This window comes from Nicotiana tabacum, chromosome 17 (genome assembly GCF_000715075.1).
Source record: "Nicotiana tabacum cultivar K326 chromosome 17, ASM71507v2, whole genome shotgun sequence".
NCBI classification, from domain to species: Eukaryota; Viridiplantae; Streptophyta; class Magnoliopsida; order Solanales; family Solanaceae; genus Nicotiana; species Nicotiana tabacum.
This window is the reverse complement of record NC_134096.1, coordinates 137,760,525-137,776,842: the sequence shown is the minus strand read 5'-3', so window position 1 is coordinate 137,776,842 and position 16,318 is coordinate 137,760,525. Positions and strand designations below refer to the sequence as shown.

Here is a 16,318-nt window from a genome sequence, read left to right as displayed (position 1 = left end):
CACATCAACCAGTCCCAAAACATAACATGAACCCGCTCGAGGCTTCAAATCACACCAAACATCATCAAAACTACGAACTAACAATCGAAACCTTCTTTCTACTTTCAAACATTTAAACTTCGACGAACGCGTTCGAATTACGCTTAAACATTCTGGAATGACGCCAAACTTTACGCACAAGTCATAAATCATAATAAAAATCTATTCCAAGGTTCGGAATCTCAAACGGATATCGATAACATCAAAATACACTTCAAAGCAAACTGATAAAATTCTAAAATTTTCAAAATGCCAAATTTCCATAATAAGCGTCGAAATGCTCCCGGACCACCCGATACTCTCCCCGAACACACGCCCAAGTCCGAAATCATCATACGAACCTATTGGAACCTTCAAATCCTGATTCCGATATTGTTTACTCAAAAATTAAACCTTGGTCAACTTTTCCAACTTAAAGCTTCCAAGTTGAGAATTTCCCATCCGAATCAACTTCGAACTTCCCGAAATTAAATTCCGACTACGCGTACAAGTCATAAAACATGAAGTTGAACTACTCACAGCCTCAAACCGCGAACGACGCACTAGAGCTCAAAACGATTGGTCGAGTCGTTACATTTATTTTATATTTTAACTTACTCCAAAGTATAAATAGTCATAGGTTATCTCAATTTATGTCTTTCTAAATTTTTTATTTTTGTTTTTTACTTAATTCTTTACCTCCATATTTCTAGCTAATATAGAAGAAAATCTATGAGTGGATCAATATATAGATAGGTATAGATATAGATATATAGATTAGATTTGTCTAGGATCTATTTAAATTATGTTTAACATCTATTTCATTCAACTGATTCCATTAATTATGTTCCATTTATAATTCCTAACTATTAATGTTGTCCTAAATTTGCCAAGTGACTTCTTTTTAGCGTGCCACTTGGCTTAACCACAATACATACTACCCTCATTTTAATATAATATAGATATAAAATTTGACTCTTCAAGTAATATTTTTCAATATTATATGACACTATTATTATTTATAGTGTCAATTAATTGTTTAATTTTTAATTGAAAAACCTGTACTTTACACACTCTTTGTAGCTTATAAAACTGTACATTTAATTTCAAAAAATTTAATAAACGGAAGTCTGGTTCATACATAAATTAGGTATATTTATCACTTTTCGAGTTCTGTAATTTAGATTGTATAAATTTTTAACTTTACAAGTTGATCAGCAAATAGCTTTGCGAAGAGTTACAATAGGTGCCGTGTGAACTTCGAAACAGACCTATATGGTAAAGTCCAGTAAGAACTTGTCAACATCTTAGAATAGTTATTATTTATTAATCCATCCTTCGCATTATATGTGTTAGTATTTTCTTATTAAACCAAAAAAAGGATATATTTTTATATTTGAAGACTATAAATTTTTTGTTTTATTTTTAATAACATATTGTTATTGCCACAGAAATCTCATGTCATTGTTTAAACAATACGCCACAGACCGAAACAAATGAAGTATACTATTGGTATTAGAAAGCTAATTGTGCCAACAACGAGGAAGAGTCAACTAATACTCTCAGATCCCTTCTCTTTTGCTGATAAATTGTATGTTTTTAGTTTCTGAATGTTAATCCTATTCTGCTTGCATAACTGAGCAAACCTGCTATCAACTTGCAGTCATACTAGCCATGCCCAACTCAAGCCCAACTTCTTCTTCTTCTACAAGAACTGTTTCCGGTTCTTGGCCTATCCCTCTTTTCATCTCAGTATTAATACCAGTTATTCTGGGAGTAGTTCTCTACCAACTCGAGTCCTTCGACCCGGCTTCTTATCCGATCCATGTGCTCTCTAGCTACCCGCCCATGATCGTGCCAAAGCGCAACAATCAAATGCTCCGTAGCGCAGAAAAGATCGGAGTTGACCGGCTGTTGTCACCGGAAGACGTAGCTTACGATCTAAATTCGGGAGTTATATACACTGGCTGTGTTGATGGGTGGGTTAAACGAGTGACAGTTAACGAATCAGTAGGGGATTCGAGGGTGGAGAACTGGGTTTTCACCGGCGGTAGACCACTTGGAGTTGCACTAGGACATTATGGTGAAGTTATCGTAGTCGATGCTGACAAGGTTAGTTGTTGACTTGTTGTCATCTTCCTTTCTTTTGGTATATTTTACACGTAATTTTTTGGAGTTATTGAGATGCTTAGCTGTATTACTACTCGTAGAAAAATCAATTGAGTCACCTGGACCACAGTGTAGCGCTAAATCGTTGGCCCAAAATTGGAAAATTACGTACCTACTTGTAAGTATCGTAAATAATGGAATCTATTAGGATCGAGAACTCGGGTAGTGTGAAATTTAGCCAAACAATGGTATAATGACAATAACAAAGATAATGGAAGTTGATAATAACGGCAATTAAAGAAGATAAAGAAGACACAAATTTAATGTGGTTCGGTCAAGGTGACCTACGTCCACAAGCGGAGAGAAGCAATTTCACTATACCAACAAGAGTACAAAAGAGAGTACAAAATTAGAGTAAATACTCTAATTAATCCCAAATACCCCAAGAGAATAACCTCACAAGATCACTCCAAAGAAAGGGTCCACACAAGTGTTTTCCAACACTCACTCTCTTACAAAATACTCTATAATAAAATAAATGAGGAGAAAGAAAGACAAGAGTGAAAAACTCTTGAATTGGTGTGTTTTCAAATGAGGAGAAACTCCTCTATTTATAGCAAGAAATCCTTGGCCTAATAATGGATATTATGTCATGGCAAATGTTATGATCCACAAATTTGTTATAATGGATATTATGTCATGGCAAATGTCATGAACCACAAATTTGTTATAATGGATATTATGTCATGGCGAATGTCATGAAAATTTGGCCATATTACAAATCTCCACCTTGGCCTAATTTCGGCTTACATATAGTAAATTTGCTCCACTTTCTTCGCAAAAACCCCAATAGGTAAAATCATTCTTCATAAATGCAAATCAAGTTCAGGCAAAGCTTGAACTTGGATACTGGAAGAGGTTTTGTGAACATGTCAGCAAGATTGTCTCTAGTGTTGATCTTCTGAACATAGACTTTTCTTTCAGCAATGGTTTGTCGGATGAAATGATACTTTATATTAATGTGCTTTGTCCTCTCATGATACATTTGATCATTAGTCAAGTGAATGGCACTTTGACTATTACAGAAAATGGTAATACCACATTGGTGTAAACTGAGTTCCGCATATAGACCCTTCAACCATAAAGCTTCTTTGATCGCCTCGGTCACTGCCATATATTCTGCTTCGGTAGTAGATAAAGCTATTACATGTTGTAATGTAGCTTTCCAACTAATAGCGCAACTACTGATGTAAAATACATAGCCTGTCAGTGATCTTCTTTTGTCAAGATCACCTGCTTAATCTGAGTCTACAAAACCAACCAAGGTGTTAGTATTTCTCCCAAACTCCAAACATATGTTTGAAGTACCTCGCAAGTATCTGAGAATCCATTTCACAGCATGCCAATGTACTTTACCAGGGCAAGCCATATACCGTCTTACCACACTCATTGCTTGTGAAATGTCTGGACGTGTACAAACCATTGCATACATAATACTGCCGACTGCGCTGGAATAAGGAACCTGTGCCATGTACTTCTCTTCTTCCTCTGACTGCGGGAACTGAGCAGCTGATAACTTAAAATGAGTAGCAAGAGGGGTACTAACTCGTTTAGCATCTTTCATGCCAAGCCTCTCCAAAACATTCTCCAAGTACTTCTTCTGGGTCAGACTTTCTCTTTTGATCTCCATGCCAAAGATTTTCTTAGCTGCTCCCAAATCTTTCATCTCAAATTCACTTTTCAGTTGACTTTTAAAATTGTGAATTTCTGTTAAATCCTTAGCAGCAATGAACATGTCATCAACATATAATAATAGGTACACAAATGAACCATCATTTAACTTCCAGAAGTAAACACAACTATCATACATGCTCTTCGAATAACCATGACCCAACATAAAGGAATCAAACCTTTTATACCATTGTCTTGGAGACTGCTTTAATCCGTACAAGGATTTCTTCAACAAGCAAACATGATCTTCTTTTCCTTCAATTTCAAATCCTTCGGGTTGATGCATGTATATTTGTTCCTCAAGTTCGCCATGTAAGAAAGTTGTCTTAACATTAAGTTGTTCTAATTCCAAATTATACATGGCAACGAAGGCAAGCAAGATACGAATAGAGCTATGTTTAACAACAGGTGAGAAAATATCATTAAAATCAACTCCTTGTATCTGACTATAGCCCTTTGCAACTAATCGTGCCTTATACCTCGCATCTTCAACTCCTGGAATGCCATCTTTTTTCTTTAAGACCCATTTGCAACCAACAATTCTTTTTTCTGATGGCAGCTTCACAAGAGACCAAGTACCATTCTTATGGAGAGACTCAATTTCTTCATTCATTGCAATCAGCCACTTGGCTGAGTCAGCACCAGAAACTGCTTCTGAATATTTTGATGGTTCTCCAATTTCTTCAGTTTTCTGTGCAACTGAAAAAGCAAATGCAACATAATCTCCAAACTTTAATGGTTGTTTACCTTCTCTTCTTGGTCTATTTTTGGCTATAGAATACTCCTCTTCAGGAATTTTAGCTTCTGTCTCAACTTCAGGAATTTTAGCTTCTGTCTCAACTTCAGGAGTTTCAACTGTATTTTGCTCCAAATTTGATGAGCTTGGCTCAAAAGGAATGCCAACCTCAATCTCCACCGGGTTCTGTGTACACTTTCCTTTATCTGTATCACAAGAACTAGAAGACTCTTTTCTAGAATGTAACATAGAGGATTCATCAAAGGTTACATCTCTGCTAATTATAGATTTTGGTGCCATGGGATCAGGATACCATAGTCGGTATCCTTTCATCCTAGATGCATACCCAAGGAAAATGCACTTTTTAGCCCTTGGCTCTAATTTTCCACCATTTACATGCATGTATGCAGGGCAACCAAATATCTTTAAATCAGAATAATTAGCAGGAATACCTGACCACATTTTCTCTGGAGTCTTAAAGTTCAAAGGTGCAGAAGGAGCTCGGTTGACAATATAACAAGCTGTAGAGATAGCTTCTGCCCAAAAGGCGTTTGTCAACCCAGCATTTGAAATCATGAAACGAGCCCTTTCCAAAAGAGTTCTATTCATCCTTTCTGCCACACCATTTTGCTGAGGTGTCATTCTCACAGTACGATGTCGAGCAATTCCTTCATTTTTGCAAAATTCGTTGAATTCATCATTACAAAATTCCAAGCCATTATCTGTTCTAAGCCGCTTAACCTGTTTTCCTGTTTGCTTCTCAATCAAAATTTTCCATTGTTTGAAATTTAAGAAAACATCACTTTTATTTTTCAGGAAATAAACCCAAACTTTCCTTGAATAATCATCAATGAAAGTTAACATATACCTGGCACCACCTTTTGATGAGGTACGTGAAGGACCCCAAAGATCTGAATGAATGTAATCCAAAGTACCTTTTATTCTATGAATCGCTGGAGATTTGAAGTTGACTCTTTTCTGTTTCCCGAACACACAATGTTCACAGAACTCCATATTTTCGGTACTTTGGCCACATAAGAGATCTTTTTTGCTGAGGATGGAAAGATTTTTTTCACTCATATGCCCCAATCACATATGCCACAATTTGGTGATGTCAGAATCTGATTTATTTGATATTGAAACTGCACCAGCACCTGTAACAGTAGATCCCAAAAGAGTATACAACGTACCAGATCTGCGTGCTTTCATGATCACAAGAGCACCATGAGAAATTTTCAGAACTCCACTTTCACCTGTGTACTTGCACCCAAGAGATTCTAGAGTGCCCAAAGAGATGAGATTTTTCTTCAAGTCAGGAACATGTCTAATATCGGTGAGAGTTCTCACCATACCATCGTGCATTTTGATTCGGACTGTACCTTTTTCAATAACTTTGCAGGCAGCATTGTTGCCCATCAAGACAACTCCATCTCCAATAGATTCATATGTGATAAATAAATTCCGGCTGGGACACATATGATAAGAACAACCCGAATCTAAAATTCACTCATTGTTAGATTTAAAACTATTATTAGTTGCTAAAAAAATAGTTCCCTCATCAGCAGCTACACTTGCTTCGGCAGTGTCAGTATTTTTGTGCTCATTTTTCTTTTCTGTATGCTTTTCTTTGTTTTTCAATTTAAAGCATTCCGAAATAATGTGACCTTTCTTATGACAATATTTGCACATGACATTTCTGTATCTGGATTTTGACCTTGATTTAGGTTTTTCACTACTTGTATCTTTCTTATTGGATCTACCTCTTATGAATAAGCCTTCCCCTTGGTTCCCACTAGTTTTTCCAGTAATATCTCTATCTATTTTTTCTTTTGATTTCAAAATAGATTTGATATCTTTATAAGAGATATTATCTTTTCCATAAAGCATAGTATCTCTTATATGTTTAAACGACTGGGGGTAAGGAAACAAGCAATAACACAGCTTGATCCTCATCTTTGATTTCAGCATCTATGTTACTTAAATCCATAAGCAGAGAATCAAAAGTATCAAGATGAGTAAGTATAGAGGTACCTTCAGCCATACGAAAAGTGTAGAGTTTTTGCTTTAGGTAAAGCCTGTTTTCTACTATTCTTTTCATATATAATGTTTTAAGCTTTTCCCATATGCCTTTGGCTGAGCTTTCTGCTGCAACTTCACGCAAAACCTCATTTGAAAGATTTAAAATAATACTTATTTTTACTTTTTTGTCTATGACGGCAAACTCCTCGTCCGTCATTTTATCCGGCATCTTCTCCTTTCCTTGCAGTACCAAATCTAAGCCATCCTGAATTAGGATAGCTTCCATCTTTAATTGCCACATTCTGAAGTTTGCACTTCGGTCAAATTTCTCAACATAAGACTTTGTTACAGTCATTTTGGCTATTTAAACTAACCCGGTTAGATCTGACGCTGATACCAATTTGTTAGGATCGGGAACCCGAGTAGTGCGAAATTTAGCCAAACAAAGGTATAATGACAATAACAAAGACAATGGAAGTTAATAATAACGGCAATTAAAGAAGATAAAGAAGACACAAATTTAACGTAGTTCGGTCAAGGTGACCTACGTCCACAAGCGGAGAGAAGCAATTTTACTATATTAACAAGAGTACAAAACAGAGTACAAAATTAGAGTAAATACTCTAATTAATCCCAAATACCCAAAGAGAATAATCTCACAAGATCACTCCAAAGAAAGGGTTCACACAAGTGTTTCCCAACACTCACTCTCTTACAAAATACTCTATAATGAAATAAATGAGGAGAAAGAAAGACAAGAGTGAAAAGCTCTTGAATTGGTGTGTTTGCAAATGAGGAAAAACTCCTCTATTTATAGCAAAAAATCCTTATCCTAATAATGGATATTATGTCATGACAAATGTTATGATCCACAAATTTGTTATAATGGATATTATGTCATGGCAAATGTCATGAACCACAAATTTGTTATAATGGATATTATGTCATGTCAAATGTCATGAAAATTTAGCCATATTACAGAATTAGTTGCATGTGCGGTATTTTGTTTTGGTCCCTCTTTCCTATTGTATGAGAAGATATTACTATTTGGAAAGTCGGACCGTTTTTCTTTGGTCGTAAATTTCTCAAACCTTTTTTGAAAAATATTACTTTTAATCATTAGCAATGCTACTTATAGGACTTTTAGTTTTTGAATATTTAAATTTTATTTCAAGAATTTATATTCGAATTTACATAGAAAATTAAGTGGTTTGACCCTCATACCATGAATCCCTTCACGTAAATTGGAACAGAGGGATTATAATTACTACGAAAAATATAAATTTTAGAGTAATTATACTGAGGTCCCATTTGTTTTTCTGGAATGGAGATCTTAATTTTAGTTATTCAAATAAGTAAATTTCAGTTAACCCCTTAGCCTGTGGAGTTTTGAAAACAGTATTTTTAACCCTTGTGAATGAACTAAAGCACCCATCGAGCGAGCATTATGTTATGATATTTAAAATTTTGAAAGGAAAAAAAAAACTTAGTACTATGTTCCTATCACCTATAAAATTTTAGAAAAAAAAATTGGAAAACAAAACACCAAAAAATTGGTAAGAATGGTTTGAGAACTAAAGAAATTAAAGATCTATATTTAAAATTGTCTAGTTAAGTAAAATTTCCGAATTGTGGATTATAGGGACAGCATTTAAAAAGAGGAAATACGTGTATATATTGAATTGCTTTTGAAGTTCTAAGTAAAGAAAACTCATAAAAACTTTTATTTTTAAGGATCAATATTGAATTGGAGATTGTACTAAGAAGCATAAGATCAGTTTTTTATCAGTATAAACTCGTATAATTATTTAGAGGGAATGTTAAATGGGACAGGGCTTACTACTCAACGTTACTTCAGAGGGTGAAATTAAAGTGCTAACAGAGGAAGCTGAAGGTCTGAAACTCAAACTAGCAGATGCTGTAGACATTGCAGAGAATGGCATGATATACTTCTCAGATGCTTCCTACAAATACAATTTCAAGGACTATATTTATGATTTTCTTGAAGGCAGACCCTACGGCAGATTGTTAAGTTATGATCCATTAACTAAACAGACCAAAACGCTGCTGCGCGACCTGTATTTTGCTAATGGTGTTGCAGTCTCTCCAGATCAAAATTTTGTTATTATCTGTGAAACCCCTTTGTAAGTCTTCAGTTCTTTACTATTTCCTTAGCGGGCACCTTGACTTCTGTTCAATTATTTCTATTTCCAATGGTTATAAATTGTAGGAGGAAATGCAAGAAATACTACATAGATGGTGAAAGAAAAGGATCTGTGGATGTGTTTGTTGAGAATTTGCCTGGATATCCTGATAACATTCGTTATGATGGTGACGGTCATTATTGGATTGCATTTGCTACGGTAAGTTTTTTCATGACATTGAATATGCTAGGGTTTGTCAAGAGCATATTCAGTACATTTTTGCTGACAATTACTTCACAGGCGAAGACATATTCATGGGACTTGGCACAAAGATACCCATTCATCAGAAAGATAATGGCTATAATGGTGAAGTATATTGGTCAACCTCATGCAGAGAAAAATGGAGGTGTTATATCTGTTGATTTACAAGGAAATCCGGTTGAACACTATTATGATCGGGACTTGACGATGGTGTCAAGCGCCACAAAGATTGGTGAACATTTGTACTGTGGTTCTGTAAAGTCTCCTTACATGCTTCGCCTCAATCTGAAACAAAATCCTGCAGTTCATACTTCATAAAACACAGTTTTTCTTTTTGGGGGGGGCTGCAACCACCAAATAGAATTAGGGTCGTCATCCTCTAGAGACAAACTACATAAGACATGTTGTAAAAGGTTGTTTTTCAGTTCCATACTCTAATAGAATGTTTACTAGCTTATGAGTTTTCTATGCTAATAACAATTGATGAGATTTCTTGGAGTTTATCCTTGATCTAACTTTCTCAGATATCTGATAAAAGCTGCATGAACAAGATTAATAAAACACAAATATACTGTTTCAGGAGTACAACATTTCTTTTGCTCAGGACCGTCTCATAGCTATTGCTCATATTTTCTAATTTTATTGCTTTAATTTATTTCTCTGTGACTTAGATGATCTAAATGAGGGAAGAATACCCTCAATTTATAAGGGAAGAAACCACCATCAGATACATTATCAATGACACTAGCAGTCCCTCTTCGACCTCCTTTCATTAAATTGCTCAATTGCCAATGCTGCTTCATTTTCTTCTTTTTTTGAAAAATATTTTTCCTTTATTAATCTCAGGTTCTGTCTACGTCCCTTCCTTTCCCTTACATTTCTTTTTCTTTCTTTAATGTTTTTCTTTGTGTTATTTTGCATGCCCTGCTTGAAATTTGAGTTTGGCAGCAGATGAGATTTAGATGTGACCTCAATAGTACAAGAAAATTTAAAGCTTAGTTGAATAGAGAGAAAACATGTTGTAATAAGACCTGGCTTAACTGAAGATAAACAAGGAATAAACCAAACGACAAGGTGATATTTTCCCTTTTCCTATTTCTTTTTACAGCACTGTGGCTGCTAGTATGGGAAACTAAATGCCTCAGGACGTTTAAACATAATTGAACTCTTTCATCTGCAGAAAGCCTCATTATGTACTATTTGAAGGATAACAAGATCACTAACAGATAATCTAAGGCTTCAACTAATGTTGGAATTTCGAAAAGAAAAAAAATGAAACAAGAGTCAAGGCTTTACTCTAATATACTCTTCAGATGGCAAAGCCCCGACCAAGCATTGTATTGTACAATTTGATCAAAGAGTCAGAGATTGTCCTGATTTTCTTAACATATTTGATTTTCCTATTTCTTGAAAGAAAGTACAATATATTTACCATAATTGAGTTTTCTTTTTGTATAAGAAAATTATAATTCTTCCATGTTTGGCTAGTCCTTTTTCTTGTAGGAAAAGGTTTGGACTTCTATAAATTGAGGATCCTTCCTTCTCATTCAGTAGCGTCCACAATGAAGCCACATGAAGTTTGAGAGTCGTGTTTAAGGGGAGAACTTTACGAGACAAGTGTTAGTGTGTCATTTGTGTTTGCCTCTTCGTGAGGTTGTTCTCTCGATATTTTGTACTCTCTTTTTATATAGTGGATTGCTCATCTCCGTCGTAGACATAGATTAATTGACCGAACCACGTTAAATGTTTGTGTCTCTTTTGGTATATTTCTCTTTTGTTGTCTGATTTATCGTCGATCCAGGTTTGCTTTACTAGCTTCCGCATGACACCTGATTTTTTCCGGTCCTAACAAGTGGTATTAGAGCGAGGTTCAAGACAGGTTTATTTTGGCGGGTTTAGTTCTAGCCGCAACCTATTTCACGATAATCGTAATTTTGTCTGATACATACTTTGTGGTGGAGATTTGGAGATGCAACCTGTTGAATGCTATGTAAAGAAGGTGGATCAGATTTATTTTGTCAGAAAATTCAGATTAAGGGGGAGAATTGTTAGAGGTTGTCGAAAATGCTTGGACTTCTATAAATTGAGGATCCTTCCTTCTCATTCACTAGCATCCGCAATGAAGCCATATGGGGTTTGAGAGTCGTGTTTAGGGAGAGAACTTTATGGGACACGTGTTAATGTGTCACTTGTATTTGCCTATTCGTGAGGTTGTTCTCTCGATATTTTGTACTCTCTTTTTATATAGTGGATTGCTCATCTCGCTAGGTAAGCCACTTAACCACTAACCAATTCCAATAACAATTAATAAGGCAATTTAAGTAAATGATTATCTTAACCTTATACATTCTCTAAGAACTGGTAGTACAAATCATGAGCTTCTAAGAATAGAATTTACAAAGCTGGTATGAAATAAATATATCATCTGTTTGAAAAGTACATAAACAGAGTTTTATAAATCTAAGGCTACCATGAACAAGATGCAACTACAATAGGAATGCAGGTACATCTTCAAATCCGGCAACCATCGCGCACAGCAACAACATCAGCCAACATTTTCATGCAATGTGCAGAAGTGTAGTATCAGTACAATCGACCCCATGTGCTGAGTAAGTAACAAACCTAACCTTAGGTTGAAAGCAGTGACGAGCTTGTACCAAGGTCAGAGTTCAACTCCCATAACCAACAGCAGTTCATAACAACATAAAGCAAGTAATACCAGAAGTAACTCAACAATCAAATGCTCAACAAAACATGATTTTTGAAAATAGTTTTGCCTTTCAAGTACATCAATGAAACACCCAAATCGTTTACCGGAGTTGCCAAAAATATGAATAAGTTTGAAAACATTAATTTTCCCAAAATTCTTCCAATAATAAACAAGATGTTTCTTTCTCTTTCCAGATAACCAGTGTAAAACAAATGCATTACTATGGATATCGGCCAACATTTGTGAGAAATCATGAATGATGTGATACTGTACATCATGAGGAAAATATATTTCTATGCCTGCATGTCATGTGTGCATGTCAATGCAATGTATCTCAGAGATGAACTCATGTACTCACACTTTCAGAGTACTCGATCTCACTGTCTCACACTTTTCACTCATCATGCTCAACCACTCGGTACTGTATATGGCCCATACGGCCCAGGGAAATCCATCCCGGAACATATATGATGTTGGGCATATTTCGATATGTGTTGATGTTACTTTACCCATGTTTTAACCGCTTTTTGATGCTATTTGATCTTTAAAATGCCCAACATGGTTTAATTATTAGTTTTATGACTAATTGAGTTGTGTGTGATGATTTAGGGTGTTTGGAGTGCAAAAATATGAAGAAAATGTGCTCTAGCTAGAGGATGAGGGGTTGGATACGTCGCATCTAATCTAGAAAAAAAATCAGATTTCGTGCACCCTTAGCAGTGAAGTCGGCCCATAGCATCCGCCTTAGCATCCGCACCTGGGCAAAGCTGAGATGGAGGAACAAAGGGTGGATGCGAAGCATCCACCCTAGCATGCGAAGCTGAGAAGTGGAGGACGAGGTGGATGCGACGCATCCACCCCAGCATCAATCCCTGAAGCTGAGTCAGATTAGGAATAGGAAAACTTTGGCCCACGACTTTTGTACGCAATATATAAGCCAAAAACGCCTCTTTTAGGGCATCTAACATATTGGGAAGGGGGGGAAAAAGCCACGACAAAGCTGTGGAGGCCGGAATTCATCAAGTTCCATCTTTCTCCTACCAAACTTATTTGAAATTATTGATGATGCCTTGTTATGGATAGCATGTTTTGTGGCGCCTATTTCTCATTTTCTTGACTTGTGTTCACTTTGTGCTTAATGCTTAATATCTCGTTGCTCCGTGAATACTTGCATTGTTTGAGAGTCAGAATGTAACCGTCCTTAATGAGTCATGTGCCATGTGTGGTGAGGTTTTTGCGTAGTCCATGTATTGTACTTGTGTCTAGAACTTTCCCGGTATGTGAGTTGAAGCGAAATTTGAGGTGATGCTCGATTTGAAAAATAATTTTAGGCTTTCTTTGAATTTTTTTGAGCTTAATTTCTTGTCCCAAATAAAATTGATCCTTAGTTAACCCTTTTGAGCCTATTGACTTTTGTTTGGTACCCATATTACAAGCCTATACCTTTTTATTCTTAATTGACATTGTTTTGATCCTTTTACCTCTTAAAGCACTTTAATTGTTAGATGAGCGCTAAAGGAAGTAAGAAGAGACTAAGTGTGAGGTGAATTTTGAGTGGAACCAATGAAAGGAATAAATGTGCACTTGTTTTGTAAACTACTACACCACTAGCGAAAATTTTTTTTTTTAAAAAAAAAAAGAAAAAATAGAAATGAATAAATTGTTGTCTTGTTCTTGCTAGTGGGTATGAACTAAAGTAGTGCTTAAAGGAGAAGGGACTATTTTGGGGGTGATATTATTTGTGAAATTGAAGTGGTGTTAAAGAAAATACGCTTAAAGTAATTTTGTGATGTATTAAAGTGCTTAGGAGGTTGAGTCACTATCCCTAAAATATATCCTACCCGTCCCTTAGCCCACATTACAACTATGAAAAAGTCCTAATTGATTTTAGATCGAGCGTGCTTTACATTAGTAGAGATTTACATTAAGGGAAGCCTATGGTACCAATTGCATGCATGCGACTTCTTTGTGAGAGTGAGCGATTTGTTTTGATATATCTGATTCATTAAAATATATTTGATCATGAGATTCGAATGTGTGGATTGAACTCGCTCTCTTGTTCTTGTTGTGAGGGCACATGGTTTCACGAGGGAAAGGTAATGTCATTATCTCTATGATGTTGGGTGTTCAAGCCATGAGTGCATTGTGGCATTGAGTCAGTTTTTGAGGTTAGGATTGTTGTGAGCATATTGTCTTTGTTTGAATATTTTTAAAAGAATGACATAAGTAAAGGGAAGTGTATGTGATGCATATTCTAGAGCCTAATTGTAGCAAATAACAATGGTCATATGTGTAGTGTGCTTTGAATGATAAGAGCTTAATTTTGTTTCGTTTACTATATTGATGGTTTGTTCGAGGACGAACAAAGGTTTAAGTGTGGGGTGGTGATGTTGGGCATATTTCGATATGTGTTGATGTTACTTTACCCATGTTTTAACTGCTTTTTGATGCTATTTGATCTTTAAAATGCCCAACATGGTTTAATTATTGGTTTTATGACTAATTGAGTTGTGTGTGATGATTTAGGGTGTTTGGAGTGCAAACATATGAAGAAAAGGTGCTCTAGCTAGAGGGTGAGGGGTTGGATGCGTCGCATCCAATCTAGAAAAAAATCAGATTTCGTGCACCCTTAGCAGTGAAGTCGGCCCATAGCATCCGCCTTAGCATCCGCACCTGGGCAAAGCTGAGATGGAGGAACAAAGGGTGGATGCGAAGCATCCACCCTAGCATGCGAAGCTGAGAAGTGGAGGACGAGGTGGATGCGACGTATCCACCCCAGCATCAATCCCTGAAGCTGAGTCGGATTAGGAATAGGAAAACTTTGGCCCACGACTTTTGTACGCAATATATAAGCCAAAAACGCCTCTTTTAGGGCATCTAACATATTGGGAAGGGGGAAAAAGCCACGACAAAACTGTGGAGGCCGGAATTCATCAAGTTCCATCTTTCACCCACCAAACTTAGTAATTTTTATGTTTCTTTGTATGATTTGTTGTTTGGATACCATGTCTATGTGGAGCTAAACTTCACGTTCTAGGGTTGTGGTTCTTTCATGACTATTGTTATTCGGATATTGATTTTGCCTTCTTGATTTATCATATTAGTTTATTTATTCAATCTTGCGCTTAATTATTTAATTGCTTGATCACCAATTGAATATTATCTACGAATCTAGAATTGAACTCGAAAGTGAGAATTCTATATTGCATATAGGATTGAGTAGGGCAAGTTCTTGAACTCGGGCATCGGGGAACGAATTCGTGGTTAGGATAGACATATACCTAATTGCCCTGCTTGGTTGATTTACAGGAATTATAAATGCGTTCTTGTTGATTCTAACTCCATAGACATATAGGCGTTAGGTTAGCTTGAATAGGCGAGTAAGAACTCGACAGATTCTTATGAGCAATATTAACCCTGTCAACCAATAAGCTAGATAAATTAATCGGTCAATTCAATTTAAGAATACAATATGATTGTTAGATAGCCCATAACCCTAGATTGTTTTCATTACATTGATAGCATAAAAAATCTGCTCTTTCTCTGTTCAAAGTTCATTATTTATATTTTTTATTAATTAGTTTAGAATAAAATATTTTTATGTTTAATTCTTGTTTAGATAATTAGGATAGTCTAATTTAGTTAATAGTTAATCATAAGTCCTCGTGGGTTCGACATCCGACTTTTAGTCACTTTATTACTTGACGACCGCATATACTTGCATGTGCGTTTGGCCGCAATAATATACAACACTGACTGTAAGTCAACCAGCACCGAGGAAAAAAGGCAATCCAACCCTGTGGAGAAATCCATCTCCAAGTATCAAATACTTTGGACAAATCCATGTCCAGGGAAATCCATCCCTCAATAATATCATACACGCTCACTGGGGGTGTACAGACTCCGGAGGGGCTCCTTCAGCCCAAGCGCTATCATAAGCCAGATCCAGGCATAAATTAATATAACATGTTGCGGCGTGAAGCCCGATCCCATAACTATCACTCATAACCCGGCTCTCAGCCTCACTCAGTCATTCATCTCTCCAGTCTCACTCACGGGCTCACAATGTCACGAAACTAGCCCGACAACAATGATATGATGTATCAATAAATAACAACTGAGACTCAGATATAATATGAATGCATGAATATGACTGAGTACGAAATATCAGTAAAAATCAGTGATATGACAGCAAGAAATGATCACTATGGGTCCCAACAGTATCAGCATAAAGCCTAAACATGATATCTAGCATGATTAACAACTCAATTACTTTATCACATGGTGAAAACACAAATATCAACAAGATAGGGCCACTATACAATGCCATGGAAACAACAAAGTCACAATTCACAGGGTGCACGCCCACACGCCCGTCACCTAGCATGTGCGTCACCTCAACACCAATCACATAACACGTAATTCGGGGTTTCATACCCTCAACACTAAGTTTAGAAGAATTACTTACCTCGAATAAGCCAATTCCAATACCGAGCAAGCCAAGCGATGCTCCAAAAATTCCATCTCGCACGTTTCGACCTCCGAACGACTCGAAACTAACCAAAAACAACTCAAATACATCAAACAATG

At 36.2% G+C, this 16,318-nt stretch overlaps 1 protein-coding gene across 1 annotated transcript; it reads left to right on the top strand.

Moving 5' to 3' along the window:
- Nucleotides 1-1,416: 1,416 nt before the first annotated feature.
- On the top strand, nucleotides 1,417-9,521 carry LOC107771202 (protein STRICTOSIDINE SYNTHASE-LIKE 6). Its single transcript, XM_016590543.2, has 4 exons — nucleotides 1,417-2,130; nucleotides 8,447-8,757; nucleotides 8,844-8,976; nucleotides 9,058-9,521. Exons 1-4 carry the CDS (start codon nucleotides 1,693-1,695, stop codon nucleotides 9,334-9,336), a joined length of 1,161 nt encoding a protein of 386 aa, XP_016446029.1. The 5' UTR covers nucleotides 1,417-1,692; the 3' UTR covers nucleotides 9,337-9,521.
- Nucleotides 9,522-16,318: the final 6,797 nt, after the last annotated feature.

Coding starts and splice junctions, on each gene's coding strand:
- LOC107771202 (XM_016590543.2), top strand. CDS start 1,693: ATGCCCAACTCAAGCCCAACTTCTTCTTCTTCTACAAGAACTGTTTCC. Junction 2,131..8,446: donor TCGTAGTCGATGCTGACAAG/GTTAGTTGTTGA, acceptor TAAATGGGACAG/GGCTTACTACTCAACGTTAC. Junction 8,977..9,057: donor ATTGGATTGCATTTGCTACG/GTAAGTTTTTTC, acceptor ATTACTTCACAG/GCGAAGACATATTCATGGGA.